The sequence below is a fragment of the Neolamprologus brichardi genome, chromosome 5 (assembly GCF_056152115.1).
Source record: "Neolamprologus brichardi isolate AB-2024 chromosome 5, ASM5615211v1, whole genome shotgun sequence".
In the NCBI taxonomy this organism is placed as follows: domain Eukaryota; kingdom Metazoa; phylum Chordata; class Actinopteri; order Cichliformes; family Cichlidae; genus Neolamprologus; species Neolamprologus brichardi.
This window is the reverse complement of record NC_142108.1, coordinates 31,112,917-31,128,736: the sequence shown is the minus strand read 5'-3', so window position 1 is coordinate 31,128,736 and position 15,820 is coordinate 31,112,917. Positions and strand designations below refer to the sequence as shown.

General features: G+C 41.5%; 1 protein-coding gene across 1 annotated transcript; it reads right to left on the bottom strand.

Moving 5' to 3' along the window:
- sp7 (Sp7 transcription factor) lies at positions 1-3,984 on the bottom strand. The gene is made up of 2 exons (XM_035904501.2): positions 3,885-3,984; positions 1-2,708 (listed from the first exon to the last, which is right to left on the bottom strand). Exons 1-2 carry the CDS (start codon positions 3,918-3,920, stop codon positions 1,359-1,361), a joined length of 1,386 nt encoding a protein of 461 aa, XP_035760394.1. The 5' UTR covers positions 3,921-3,984; the 3' UTR covers positions 1-1,358.
- Positions 3,985-15,820: the final 11,836 nt, after the last annotated feature.

The following is a 15,820-nucleotide window of genomic DNA, read 5'->3' as shown; positions in this document are numbered from 1 at the left end:
TGTCATTATTCCACACCATAAACCTTACAACATGTGTACCATGCTTCATCGCTATTTACAGTATCTTTTACACTCATTTCACAACAAGTCAGCAAACACTTCAGTTCTGCCTAAATAACAAAATTAATAACCAAAAAAAAATTAAGCTTTTACTTTACGTTCTTTGTTGTTGTAACCAAAGCGTTCTAGACATCATTTCTTGTGGAAAGTTATACAAAACATAGAAAATGCATACAAAAATAACATACCTATATACATATCTATATACTGTTGTCAATATATAGTATGCACAAACAAGGAAGAAAGCCCTTATTGATCATTATTTTGCCAGGTATGGAAGACTTCACAATTAAACGATTATATAAGAATTAGTTTACACGCACATTTAACTTCAAGGTTTATAAATAAAACTTTTAAAACAACCCCCAAACTCGTCCTTATAGCTAATAAATAAGAAAAAAACAGTCTTAATTTAATGTATTTCATTTTCTTTTTGGCCGGCTTCAACCATCTTGCATTCTTTTTTTTTTCTTCAGGTATTTCCTGCAGGTGCAAGATAATCTTTCATGTGTATAATTTAAGACATAAATTAGATTATTAAAGTAAATATGAAATTAAATTAGACATGGTAAGAAGCAAACAGCAAACAAAGGTGAAATGCAATACCGTGTACAACAGAGTGTCTTTGGCAACAAGAAGCTGTAAGTGTAGACTGTCCATTGATTGTTTCAAGAATAATGAATAAGTATCAAAGTACAGCTGTAAATCAGATTTTTCTCTAGGCATGCGATGCTTCATTCGACTCCATCATCCTGACCATAAGTCTCGTTTTAAAACGACTTTCCTTTTGCGGCTTCAGAGCTCTTTTCCTTCTGCTTTTGCAGATTAAATTTCCCCAGTGGTTTGTCTCATTTGAAAGGCAGAAAATGTGTGTAGGCTACAAAATTTGTGCACGAGCATGTTTACTTGTATGTGTTTCCGAGCAGACGTACTTTTGTGTATCCCCCTGCGTGCATGCATTATGGATGTTTGCACATTTGCTAATAGTTATTCCTGTGCACATGTGCATATTGTGTTCATTTATGTCTCGGTTGCTCATATTTGTGCATGTGTGTCTGCATACATTTGAGGATCGCTATATGTTTGCAGGCTTGGCCATATTTATGCTTGTGTGTGTGGTCCAGAAGTGATTTCTACCTTTATCAGTCCTGTATCATATCAAGTCTTTTCAAACACTGTCTCCTTTGTATGTCTTGAAATAAAATACAGTTTTGTGTTTGTAAGGTGAGTTTTTTTCCTATTTAAAAAAAAAAGAAGAAGAAAAGAAAACACCTCTAAAATTTCAAGACTTCATCAAGTCAGATCTCCAACAATCCACTGCTGTTCTCCACCCCGTTAGGCGTGCCAGTCTTCTCATCTCCGTTGGTGATTTGGTCAGCGACAGGATTGGTAGGTACAGCGCTGGAGTTGAGCTCTGTGGTCTCTTCGCTCCGAGAATCTGCGTCTCCCTCCACAGCTACAGCTTTGCCCTGCATTGCAGAATCTGCGTGGGTCTTCTGATGCTTCGAGAGGTGGTCGCTGCGCGTGAAACGCTTGTTGCACAGTAGACAGGTGAACTTCTTCTCCCGCGTGTGGGTGCGCACATGCCTCTCCAGTTCATCGGAGCGGGTGAAACGTTTCCCGCAGAACAGCCAGTTGCAAACAAAGGGCCGTTCGCCGGTGTGCCAGCGCAGGTGGGCTTTCAGGTGGGAGGCCTTGCCGTAGACTTTCCCACAGCCCGGGATGTGGCAGCTGTGCATTGGTTTCTTCCTCAGGGATGCAGCAGAGGCTCCCAGCCTCTCCAGCTCCTGGCAGTTGGGGCAGTCGCATGAAGACCGGGTGGGTGTAGCCCCTCCGCTGTAGCCCCCTGATCCCCTAGCAGGCTTTAGGCCCATGGGATTCTCAATTAGCCCTGCACTTGGCACAGGTTTGGGCTTGTACATGTCCTGGGGCAGCATGTGCTGGGAAGGTTGGAGGAGATGTGAGGAGGAGCCCAGTCCCACGGAGGGGTAAGGAGCTGGGTTAAGTGGTGTAAAATCGGTGCTGTAACTGGGCAGCTGTGGGCTAAGGGATGCCTGTGGTGCCACAGGCTGCAGGGAGGCCTGCAGACCTCCATCTGCTTGGGGCTGGGTTGCTGACAGCCAGTTGGAGTTGGGATGGACATCCCACCAGGAAGATGTAGCATTAGCTGGAGCAGCAGTTATGCCAGGGTGGATACCAGCCTTATACCACGAGCCGTAGGGGTGTGTCATATCCAGCGAAGTATACACACTGGTGAGACAATCGGCTGTAGCGTGGGCCTTGGACACTAAAAGAGACGGGTCCTGTGAGACCGAAGTCTGGAAGGAGTGAGAGAAAGGGTTATATTCTGTAGTGTAGCCTCCGGCTGAAGGAGGGGGACTTCCAGTGGGTGTAAGCAGCCCGCCACCTCCTCCTCCTCCCGCTGAAGTGAAGGAGCCAGTGTAGGAGTCTGCCAGGCCACTGCTGTCTGTGGTGCGCCCGTTCTTGGCTGTCTGAAGGTCAGAGGTCATGTTGTAGGGCTTCTTTACTGGAGAGGTGCTGCCAGTCTTACCGGGTGTAGCTGAATCCCTGACAGGGCTGGTGCTGCCAAACTTGTTGCAGGTAGCTGTTAACATAGCCAGAGGACTGGAGCCATAGCGTGCGTCTTCCTGGGGAGGAGGAGACACGGGAGAAAATGAGACTTTCTGCAGGAAACGGCTGCTTGCTGCTGCCGCTTCTGTCAGTGTCAACTCTAATAAAAAACGTATGCGTGACCGCCACCGCTGGCTTTTCCTCCTCTCTCTGTTTTCTAAGTGGTCACGGCAATTTTAAGCAGTGGATGTTTGTGTTTGTAAAGTTTCAGCTGTGCTCAGCAAAGGAACTCCCTGACTTTTAGTTTTGCTCAAACTGCTTTCGACCAGCTTAAATTAATTTAACATTTATGTTTGCTTGAAAAATACAAAAATCCACCTGAATTTACAGTTCTCCTCATACAGACGATTTAAATATGTACCAGGTCATCTAACTGCCATCATGGCAACGAGCTATTGTTCTCGGTCGTGATCTTATTATCTACAAAGCAAAAAATGTGCCACTTTTGAACTGAACCGATTACATATTTGACTCAAACATGTCACAAGAATTTCATTTGATACATGTTAGGTTCCCACGTGGCAAGTACCTAACGCTACAGCAGAACACTTCAGAGACTTTCTGCTGGATGCACAGTTTACACATGGATATAACTAATAAAACATCACCCTTATATTCCTGTATTTCTGTTTAAACTGTGCGCTGAGGTGTCAACTATCAATCCAGCTGTGACACATCTGTAACTACAGCATGTAACTTTTAATATTCGTGGTTAAAATATATAAATATATAAATCTGACTCACTCTCAGTTCATTCCTTTCTCTCATAACAAACTCTGGTTGAACTCCCTTCTTCATGCAGATTTTCCTCTGTTTTGTAAGTATTAAAAAGTCGTGACATCCTTTAAGATGAACTAGCCTGCTGCCCCTACAGGACCTGTTATCTTCATGTCTTGCACCCCTGACAGTTCCCAGATAATGAGCAATCACATCTTAAGGAAACGCCAAATTTGTGCAAATATAGGCTCGGTGTGAATAGAAATATTTCAAGGCACTTTCAGCAGCTTAGCCTTTAGTATATTTAAATCTCTTTTATCACTCTTATTTTTCTCTCTCTCACTATGTATAATAACCTATGAGACGACCTGAAACTACTGAAAGTTTCTTCCTTAATAACTGCACGACTTTCTTATTAATATTCCACCATCAAAAGTTTGTATTAAGAAGAAGGAGAAAAATGAAAAGCTACTTACAATTACATTCCCTACCTCCAGAATAGATGCGGCCATCCCTGAGAAACAAAATCCTTAGGAAGCTGAGGGGAGTGGGAGCAGCGCAGCTCAGAGTCCCGGGACAGTTTGGAAGAAGTTGGGCTCTAACGCGGGGAAGTGTTTTGAGGCACTCGGGTCCCGCCCCCTAATTACAGGCTCTGGGCTCTTTGAAGACTCGCTAAGAAGCAATAAAAACCCAGAGCCGAGGGAAAATGGACGGAGATTGGTGGCTAAAATCAGGACATCCCACCTCCCCAAACGAGAGTGTCGAATCTTTTTTTTCAATATAAATGCATGAATGGGTTAGTCATCAATCACAGTGTGGACATTATTTCAATTTCACTGGCATTATTTTTTCCACTGGGATTAGTCCAGTGGAGTCTGAAGGAAACGACTACATTTGACATCCCCTCAGAGAATTATCTGGATGGACTCGTCTATGGAGACGCTCACGCACGCCCTCAGTTATAAGTTGGCTGCGTTTGACGCTAAACTGCAAAACTGCAAATAAAAAGTGCGAAACGACTGAAGCTTTTTCGTCTGCTTCTTCTCCGAGAGAGCAAAATAACAAAAGAACGTGTAGCCTCTGCCACATAAATTTAAAAAGAAGAAAAAAAACCCGAGTTGACCGAGTCTGTGGTTTCTATCAGAGATTTTATTATTCTGGTTTCAACCCTCTCTCTGTTTCCAATATTCTTAAACGCATTTAACTGCCTTTTCAGACATTAACTGTGATGGTTAAAGAGGTTAAACTACAGAGGCATGCGAAGAAGAAAAGGATCCAGTCATTAAATAAAATAAAGAAAAGATTATCACATCAAATAAAATGAATTAAAACGCTTAGTTTAAAAAAAAAAAAGACCAAAAAGAAGAAGACTGTTTCCTTAAAGTGGGAAACAGGGGAAGAAATGAAAGATTAAGATTAGTTGAAAATCCAGAAATATGTAAGAAATATGTCTTGCTTAAAAAAAATGTTGCAAAGTATTTAAAATATTATGTTAACAGAAGAAAACTGTTAGTTAAAAATGGGCTGTTGGATACATTTTTCAAGTGGTTTTAAGTTTGCCAGCTTAAAACAAGTTTGCTTTTAAACTGACTGGAGGACTTTGCATGTTAGACTCCATTTAGATTCACAAAACATAAACTATAAATTACTATTTGTTAAGAGGTTAATTCTATTGGTTTCCATTATATCCAAATTATTATATTATCACAAACCTCTCAGACTCAGCTCTTCAGCTGATTCTTTTCATGGCATAAAAATATAAAGATAAAAATTCATACACATTATGTAAATGTGTTAAATTAAGGAAAATTTAGCATAAATTAAAAACTGTACAAACTTGTACATTTATGGATCATAACATGAACCCAAGAGTGAATGAAGGTCTTTTACAGATTATTATTATAAAAACATTAAATAGAGTGGAATCTGTGGGTAAGCAGGCCTAAAAGAAGGTTAAAGTAATGATATTTGCGGTGTTTACAGTACAATAACTGTGTTATAAATGGGGAATAAATATACATGTCAGTAGTAGTTTAGTTTTGATTTAATTTAAATTGTTTCTACTGAGGCTTCCCTACACGACAGGCCGTGTTCGTTTGACAGATTCTGTTCACTGGTTGAAAAAGTCAAAAACTCAACTCTGAGTCTCGAATAAGACAGAATCTCAGCGCCGTTTTGTGGGCGTCTCGTTTTCTGAAGGAGAGCACAGAAGATTAAAATTGTTGTCAAAAATAAACATATAATTTCTGTCCTTATTTTCTCCTCAATTACAGGGCATGGTCAGAGCTGGGCTTGTCGTTCTGGAGAGTCTGGCCCTCACATGAACACAGCGGCTATATTTGGCAGTCTGCTCTCCAACTGACCTTCATCGCTTTATTTTCTTATTCCAGAAGGAGTGTGAGTGGAAGAACAAAGGCCACAACATGCGATAGTTCACACTGTCACACACTCCTACAATACTGTGTTCGCAGTCATATAAACTTACAGAGCCCACTATGAACTGAGGCAAAATGATGAAATATCTATCTATCTATCTATCCATCTATCTATCTATCTATCTATCCATCCATCCATCTATCTATCTATCTATCTATCTATCTATCTATCTATCTATCTATCTATCCATCTATCTATCTATCTATCTATCTATCTAAATCCTCAAATGTGTTCTACGTGGCGGTCTTTTGACACTTTCAGGGGTATTTCTCTCCCCTCTCATTTGACACATGGTCTCTTACTGGTGTAAGTCTTTAAGTGAAGTGTTCCTTTTCTTCTCACTCTTCATTAATACTTTATGTCTTACACTTAAGTGAAATGATAGGGGACGTAAAAAAAGCTCTTATACTCCTGTAAAGTGGTCTGCCATGGGCTGTTTTTCCTCATTTTTTATGAGACTTGTAGTAATCTGAAACTTTGGCGTGCTCCCATTTACAGTTCTCTTCAAAAGACAACAAGTGAGATCTATAATTAGAGAATGCGTTGAGCTCTTAACAGGCTCTTCAAAAAGCTTTCTCTGCCCTATTTGCTATTTTCTACGTTGTGTGGCTTTGGATTTTTGCGTATAGCCGCTGTGAGCCCAATGAACCTTTGGGTGTTGGGTGGGCATAGTTTTGTTGCTCAGGGCTGATTATAAGTTTCATTATGTTACTGTACATGTGACAACTATCACGTTTCATAGCTAGCTCATCAACCCACGTCTGTTTGAATGAATTAAGTGGTGTGTGATTGCCTTCTTAATAAAATCATTTTTATTTAGCCTCATTTTTACCACCTGCAAGTTTAATCAGCCTCATTTTTCTGCACATTAAATAAATAGATTCCTTTACTGCTTCATAGAGCTGTTTAAACTTGGCTACACTTTACTCTATATTACTGAGATTTTATGCAAACATGGAAGTCTTGTGCGTTTCTGTTGCACAGACGCAGCACTGACATCATCTTCTTCTTTGATTTGATTGCTGCTGGCAGGTAGATACATTTTTGTTATTTGCCATTAAGTTCCAAAGATACTTAGAAAGTGTATCTTCCACTGGTAGTTCTGAAGAAAGTGTTCTGGGTCTGCACCAAAACTGTAATTTCCTAACTCTCTATGTCTTCACCAAGTTTGATGAATATATTTTCTGTTGCCTAATCTTCTTACATGACTGAAGGAATGCAATGAAACTGCATCCAACACAGACGGTCTCTGCCATGTTCACCAGTGGACAGTTCTTCTGTGGGAGCTGTTACACGTAGGCGAAGAATCTGCTGGTTTTTCAGCTTAATGGTGGGTTGAAATGATGGCAGTGACAATCTGGTGCTTTAAAAAAAAAAAATCATGTTTCATACTCCGTACGTGACAACAATCAGAAGGTTTTACTAATTAAATGAAACACGATATTTAAAAAGGCTCCTGTATGGTTTTCTGTTCATGTAACATTGTGAATATTAATGCTATTAATGCAATTTGAGAATCTACCCCATAAGGTTGAACGTCCAGATGGACAGAATCAACCTTTTGGGATTTACTTGCCTACATGATTGAGCGATGGGAGAGTGCCTATGTGTGGTGTGTTCAGGGCACCAACAAGGTTTACTTCAAACACTTTTGTAGAAAATGCCAAAAGGAATACAACCCATACCGTGTCGAGGACATCACGTGTCATACTTGCAACAAAGCACGCTGTTCCTGTGCAGTAACACAACGACACGTCGATCCCAAACGACCCCAGTGGCAATCATAGGCACATGATTGAGCATACATCAAGATAATTTGAGAAATTCGTTTTATTATTGTATAATTATATGTTTATATGTTAAAAATGTAAAATGAAAATGATTAAAAATGATAAAAAGATTTCAGTCCTGATATCAAAATCCAGTTCTTCCACATTCTACCATACGTGCTCCTCGCCTTTTGGAGTATTTTCTAATTTAAAAAGAAAATCGTGAAAAAATGCGTACACAGTGCAGATATTAATGCGAATAGGTCCGGATGTAGGCAACTCTGGAGCAGCTTATTTTATGTACTTGTGTCTTGGAAGTGGTAAATTTTAAGTTTATAATCTGGATGATTTTAAAGAAAATATATATTTTGGTACCTGGTACAAAGTACCTCGGATATTATAGTCTTTTAAGTAAGTTCATACAGGAGGAATCTTTCCTGAAGTGGTAGTAAAGAGTAGGACAGATGATTTGTTGTGGTGTTTAATACAAACGAAGCTCAAGACTGCCTAAAACATAGCAGCAGAACTTTCTAGATGTTAGGTCATGTCTACATATACTAGGGATTTTTTCATAGGTCTTTCTAACTTTCTGTTTTCTACATTGGTTTTAAATTGGCCTCTTGGTATCATTAGACCATTACAGCAACCAAGTAAGTGTGTATAATGGTGGATCAATGGAATATCTCGCCGTAATGCATTTCCCTTGAAAATTCCCTTTTGGGCTGCAACCCTCAGAAAATTAACAATGTTAATAATACTGCGACAGAGGGGGAAAATTGAAATGATTAGATGTGTTTTACTTTGGTGCTGATGGAAATGTGGTGAGAGGGAATCAGGGTCAGGGATAGACTTGCCTTGCAGCATGACTCCGTGCTATTTTTCCAGGCTGTGTGGTCAAAGTTTCAGAGAGCTTGTCAACGGAAAATGGGAAAGCGAGAGAAGTGGGGGAGAAGAGAGAAAGAGGGAGATGTATAGACAGCGAGACTGGGAGGAAGAGAGACGGGGCAGCGCAGCGGCGACTATCGCGTTCATTTGTAGTGCTGTTGATGCTGCTGATTGTGGCCTCCGATGTTAGTCACTTACGCCTTCGTTGAGTCCGACATGAAAAGGAACAACATGCTTTTAATAAAATGACCTGCCAGGCTCGAGCGGTCTGTCTCTGCTTTGGGGCACGTTGGTGGTTTTGAGTAATTTAACCGCCAACAGACTACATTTCAACCAGTGGACAGAACATATTCAGACACGAGACATGGTGGTAGTCACATACAGCAGGGACGACGATGTACCAGTGACCATGTCTCTATACAACGAAAAGAAGCAAAATGTTTCACGAGTGTTGTACCTGAATAGCTAAAAAGTTTGTTCCCATTTTGTGCCTCTGTGACCACACATGTCCAAAATAATCCCACATGGGGAGACATTACATTTCTCCCTCTATGAAAAACCTTTACTGTTAGCAGAACGACACACTTATTATCCCACTTTGGAATCATGAATGTTGTGCAACATGCTGAATATGTTGTTGCTGTTCAGCGTATTACATGCTACTATCAGCTCTGGAAAATACAAAAGTTCATCTATTCCCAAACAAATCCCAGTCCGCCGCCTTCTTGCTGTATACAAGCCGACATCTGGCCTGTAATCTCCCCGTCTGTCGAGGAGACCTGTGGCCACCTAATGACCCCAACAGGCGTCATGCATGCAATTGCCCAAGATGGTGCAATGACAGCAATGACAGTCTCTTTCAATATCTCTTTATACATACTTTGTGAAATGAGAGGGACTTTTAAGCTACTGTGCTTTTGACTGGACAATGCGCATTGTCTAGTGAGCAATGTGTGGCAGCATTAGAGTATATGTTTGATTAGGTTACTGTAAGTTCAGTCCACACTTGGATTTTCATAAAAACAGATTTGATAGTAAAAGTAAATAAAGCGATGGAACAACACTTGTCTGGGTGATAATGTGCAGAACTACATAATCCTCAGGCTGAGTGAGAACTCTGATTTTACGCATGATTTCACTTTAACATGAAGAAAAGAAAAGATTATTCGTAGCCTCCCTGCTACAATTGACTTATGTATTATTTCTATTGATAAATCAGTTCAATTCAGGTTTGAACAAAAGAATATTGTGTATTTTTGTGCATTTTGTGCATCTTTAGGATATTACCTGGTTTAAAATGCTGCCACATCATCAAACAAATCTAACTTTAAGATTTTTGCCTTTATATTCCATGTGATTCGTGACTAAAGCGCTGGCTTCGATTCTTCCCGAACGATTAAAAATGTAATTTAACGTCTTACTGTGTTAAAAGTATGACATTTAACAACCAGCGTGGAGACTGAACCAGATTATTCATCACAGTGAGCAAAATAAGATGCATGAGAGAACAATCACCACATCAATAATCATTCTAGTAAATTAAGCCAAGTGTGGTTGAACCCAGGGGGGCAGGAATAACTCTGACTTATCTGTGTCGTTACTGTGATCTCGGTAATAGATTTTTATCCTTTTTGCTATCACGTGTTAACATTTATAGATTTTTTTGGATAATACTTTCATGTCAGAAGTTACTGATTTACACCCACCAGGGCAGCAGACCACCTTACCCTCTCCTATATCGCTGGTTTATACATATTTAGTGCCCCCAGACCCTGACAGCAGCTGGTGCTGAGGTTTGGGTGGGAGCTCATTACTTCTTGGTGGAGCCCTGCCAAAAAGAAGGAAGGGATTTTTAAAGGGAGTAAATTGAGGTTTTCTTTTTTGGGTTTCTTTATTTTGTACGGGCAAATCCGACTCCATGCGTCGTGTGATCTGTTCCATGTGTCGTGTGTGTGCCACCAGCAGGCAGCCCTGGTCCTCTAACACTGGAAATAACTTCCGCTCGCCTTCGTTTAACGAACTACCCTCCTGGGTGTACTTGGTGAACTGAAACAGACACATTTTTACTCTTTGTTTGGTGAAGTCTTTTCATTTAAGGATAATTTTTTATCTGAATTTTAATAGCAAAAGTTGACATTTTCTTCGGCCTCCAAATTTCCCTAGAAATAGTTTGTTGTCTAATTATGTCTGTTGGCAGCAGCGCATAAAAGTTAAATACTTAACATCTGGCTAGTATGATATGATAATATATACCTTTACAGGTTTTCCTTAAGAATCTTGACAAATGCAGGCCTGCACACTCAATTACATTTTTAGATATATAGCACCAAAGCACACTGTGAGCACTTGTAGTCTAACTATGATTGTTTCTGTCTGTACAGCGTTTCTTTTTTCTCCCTTGTGAGATCCACTTCAGCTCTGTGGTCTGCCACTCACAAGACAAAGCCTCCATCTCTCTTACTCCTTCGCTCCTAACAGAGGATCGTTCAAAGCTTTACATTTGATGTCTTAGTGCCATAACGATGTGGTTTGGAGGACTGCAATTATCATTTATTTATGAGAGACATATTGCGCTGCAGGAGAGGGATAATATCTTCAAGTGGGTCAAAAGAGAGCATTTGTCTGTATGGGTGACCAAGAGTATCAGATGTCCCTAACTTTTGAGTGATTGTGTGAAACAGAAGTGAAGTGTTCCTGACTTGTGTTTCCTTTTTTTTTCCCAAGGGGAGACTGATGTGGGGACTTCCTGATGAAACTTATCAATCAGGGAGACTGGGATGAAGATAAGGAAGGGGCTTTAAAGGGGTTTTGAGCCCATCAAAACTATAGCTTGATATTCCAAAGTCCCGGAGTTTAATCTGGAGTGAGCTAAAACCGAAAAAAGCTGTAAGTAATCAGAGAAATGGTGAGAGCAGCGGGCAGGGCTTACAATACAGAAATAGAATGACATAGGTAGGTAAAATAAGCAGGTCGCACCTAAAGGGGACTGACTTACTTATAACCTAAAACCCCTGAAATCAAAACAAAAAGGCCAAGCCGCACCATATGTGTGCAAGAGGAAGCTCTAGTCTCTCCTTTAGACCACCCAATGCTTCACCCACACACTCTTCTGAAAAACACTGAGACTGTGCATGACTGTATAAACCAAACTTAACATATTTCACAACATCTTGGAACTAACTTTAATATTTTCAGTTCATCTATTTTCTATGATTGGAAGAAACGCCAAACCACACAAGTAAAACAGACGGATTAAGGTATTGGCATGTGGGCTTTTATTGCTTCTGAATGAAAAGTGCCCTGTTAGTGAACAAAAGCTTGGGCAAAACTTTAATCAGGAGGCTGATGGGAATTTTTTGTCAATTTCATCTCGAAAATAAACAACATCTCCACTCTGACTGAGCGCAAGTGCAGAAATCCTCGCAAAGCCCGTGGAGCTTTGACTGAAAATAAAGAAGAAACCTTCCTTCCCCCCACTTGCCTGAAGCCACAGCATGTGGTCTACTCTGTTGCTGCTCTAAAAATGGCAGGCGGGCGGCCTCGGGAGAAGCCCAGAACAGCCTCCACCGTAATGGCCGTGTGGGTGTGGCCCCTAGTAGATGGCTTTTGAGGGGGCCCCTCCCGGACGCCCGCACCCCTTGCCAGCGCCCAAGGGCTCCAGGCTGCCTGACCAGAGACACCGCGATGCGGCCCACGCTGAACCCAGGCCGAGCCGGGCTAGAGTGGGCTGGGCTAGGCCAGGGCCAGGACAGGCTCCACAGCTGCTTTAAGGCAAGTTCCTGCACTCCTGCCCTCTGCTGGGGTCAGAGGGAAACAATGTGACCAAAAATATGCGAGTCCATCGCAGCCATGCAGGTCAAAGCAACATTTTAGAGAACAGAGATAAACACGGGAAGCGCCTTTTTTAAATGAAATTGATCCACGTGCCAATTTTTCACAAAGATTTGCAACAAAGTGCTCGTAATCTATTTCAGCTCGTGCCCTCTGTGTGTTTTTACAGTTATTTAAATTTTCTATTTCATTGTGATTATTTGTAGTTTTTATTATTTTGGTTGTACAGTGCTTTGTGAAGATAAGTCTGTAAAAAGCACTATAAATAAACTTTCCTTGCTAACTTACACGAACACTATATTTAAGAGAGGTATTGAACTCTTTGTCAGACCGCATGTGCCTGCCACCAATAGCGCCGAGTCACTTTGAAGGTTAAACTACCCAAAAGTACATAAATAAGCTCAAACATGGCTTCAGCAGTTCAAAGAGGCTTACACGTGAATACATTGGCAATACTAATCTAGTAGCCTATATATATAATAATAAAACAACATTTAGGAGTTTTTAAACAAACAAACATGATCTGCTTTGACTATACAACACGTAAACACAAAGATGTTTCCAGCTCTCATGCAAAACACAGACAGATTGTGCAGTCAATAGTAGGTCCCTGGCACAGGCTGACGCCAAAAAATGAGAGAAAGAAATGAGCTGGTATGCTATGTGCTACCATTTCCACTGTTTTAATGTGGTGAAGAAAGGGCTTTAATCCTTAAAAGGATCTTTGGCAGGTCAAACAAACAGTACAATTCCACATATGCATCCTGGCCTGTCATTGAAAGAAACACACAGCAACAACACTGGCGAATCGCATCCATCAGTTTTCACATTTAAAGCCCTGTAATAGGATAGGAACAAAAAAATTAAAGGAAGAAATCCCCCCAAATGAACTGCTAAATTAAGCTCTGGGACGCCATGTAGTGTTGCTAACCTTAGCAGGCTACTGTATGGTCAGTGTTGGGAAGGTTACTTTTAAAATGTATTCCATTACAGAATACAGAATACATGCCCCAAAATGTATTCTGTAACGTATTCCGTTACGTTACTCAATGAGAGTAACGTATTCTGAATACTTTGGATTACTTAATATATTATCATGCTGTTTACAACTGCATGAATGTACTATTGCTGTGATTTATTACTGTTACTGAAGGTCCGCGGCTCCGAACCGTAGTAAAGGGACCTCTGGCTAATACGGTGGGTTCTGTGTCGGCTCGTAGCGAAAACTAGCTTTACTTTGTTGTCTGGGTCAACTAGCGAGAGACAGAGAGAGGCGTTGAAAGGCTGCTCCAACGGAACTTATTGTTTTTGGAGGAAAACACGAACACGGTGTACAGTCGAGTCTTAATAGCTTACTTACAACTGGGCTCGTCAGGCTCTCTTCTTGGCTGCAGTGGTTATTATTATATTTACATGCTTCCAGCTCCCGTTTTTGCTCATGACAGCTCGTACTTTTCCTTTTTCTCCCTCCCTCGCTCACAGACACATAACGTGTATGGCAGTCCATTCTCCCTGCAGCACGGACTACACTGCCCATGATGCTACATTCTTTAGAGCTATACCTGTAGCATTCTGCCTATTAGCTTAGCACAACAACAACAACAGGCGCTCTCTCACCCAGGAAACACGCAGAGAGAGAGAGCGTCACCCTGTAACCATGGCAACCGTAACGCTGCCGCCTGGAACAACAGAACGTAGCTGTCAAACAAAACCCAAACAGTCCTGACCCGCCACAATATGAAACAGGGAAGTACCGCAGTGTAATCCATTTATTTCAACAAAGTAACTGTATTCTAAATACCACCTTTTTAAACGGTAACTGTAACGGAATACAGTTACTCATATTTTGTATTTTAAATACGTAACGGCGGTACATGTATTCCGTTACTCCCCAACACTGTGTATGGTTGAGTAGAACTAATGAAAGCCTCTCAGCTGATGATCATGTTACCCTCTGGCGGATGACACACCTAGCATCCATGACATATCATTACACAGGTTAAGCTTTGCTTGTAATGCTGCAAATCTGACAGCCTGAACAGTGATGCTGAGTGATAGTGTGAAGCCAGCCACTCAGCCTCTGGTTTGAATCAGTGGAATGGGATTGAAGGGGCTCACTCTCGGTAGGTTGGCTTTTATTGCTTCTCCCCTTTGGTTTTAAACAGATCTGCCTGTTTGTGGAAGTGTGGCTGGCGGTCGGCTCCTCAGCTGGCAAGGCAGCGGCGTTTAATTGCTCTTTGTTGTGGCGGGTTGGGGGAGAAGGAGGCCCTGTGGTTGTCACAGCACAATGGTGCTTGAGCCTGCCAGCACACTCACACATGCACAGGCACACACATGCACCTACACATTTACACAACATGCCGCGCATATTTTAATGGCACGCATGTGCATGTTTTCAAAGGAGGACATTTTTGTTAAAATTGCCTTTTCCTGATAGATAAATGTCTAGGTGCTCAATGCTTCCTTTAAAATAGCAGCTGTACAATAGGAAACTGTTTATTGGCATAACAATGCTGGTTTATAATGGATTAACTGAGTGTCAGAGGAAATAAAGGCGCATTACAGGGAATTACGGGGGGAATAAACAGAAGCAGCATGGTTTGTGTATTTGTGCTGTTCTATGGAGGGGCAAGCATATAATTATCACATTTGCAGGGAAGAGCTGCTGAATAATGGGTCAGAGTGGGTGCAGCGGGGCAGCGTATCCTCCTTTATTCAGCCCCTCCCTGTGTGTGTGTGAGCTTGTGTGATAAAAAGAAACCAGAAGCAGAAACTGTGTGATGAACTAGTGTTTGATTAGTCAAGAACAATTACATGTTTCTCTAAACCACATCGCGTCCTGATTCCGATACACGCTACCTAAAAACGCAGCTCGACCTTCTTTTGTTTCATCTTTGCCATCTCATGTGACTCGTCCCCACCAAAAATGTCCTCGCCTTGTTTACTCTTTCTGCAGCCCCTGCACGTGTGTTTATCCAAATCTAAAGTATTCTTTTTTTCTGCTCCTCCGTCACGGTGGCTTTTGTGCTCAACTGTGGTGAGTCTTGTGTATTTCTGTGTAATTTACTCCTACAATTGGAGGAACGATGTGCTCCTCTGCTGCGCTCGGCCCCCCTCCCCTCCTCTTCCCTCCCAGTGAGGTTCTTTCCATTGATGCACTTACTGTAAAGTGTTCCCTCTGCCTCCGTCGCTGACCACATCAACTTGGCCAATCACTGATGACTCATTATACACACATAAACAGAACGAAGCACAAACAGTCATCACAGAGTTACTGCATACGTTTACACATGCAGCACAGCAGTGTCTCTCAGCCCCTTCTGTCTCGCTTTTTGTCTCCCCCCCCTCTCTTTTTCTCTCTCTTTATTTCTCCCCCAGTGTTTCTCTCTTTACCGTGAACACTGTAGCTCGTATGGATGCACACAGAGTGAGCAGAATGCTGCGCCGCTGCAATTTTTGGAAATGAAAATGGAAACTGGCACCAATTAGGA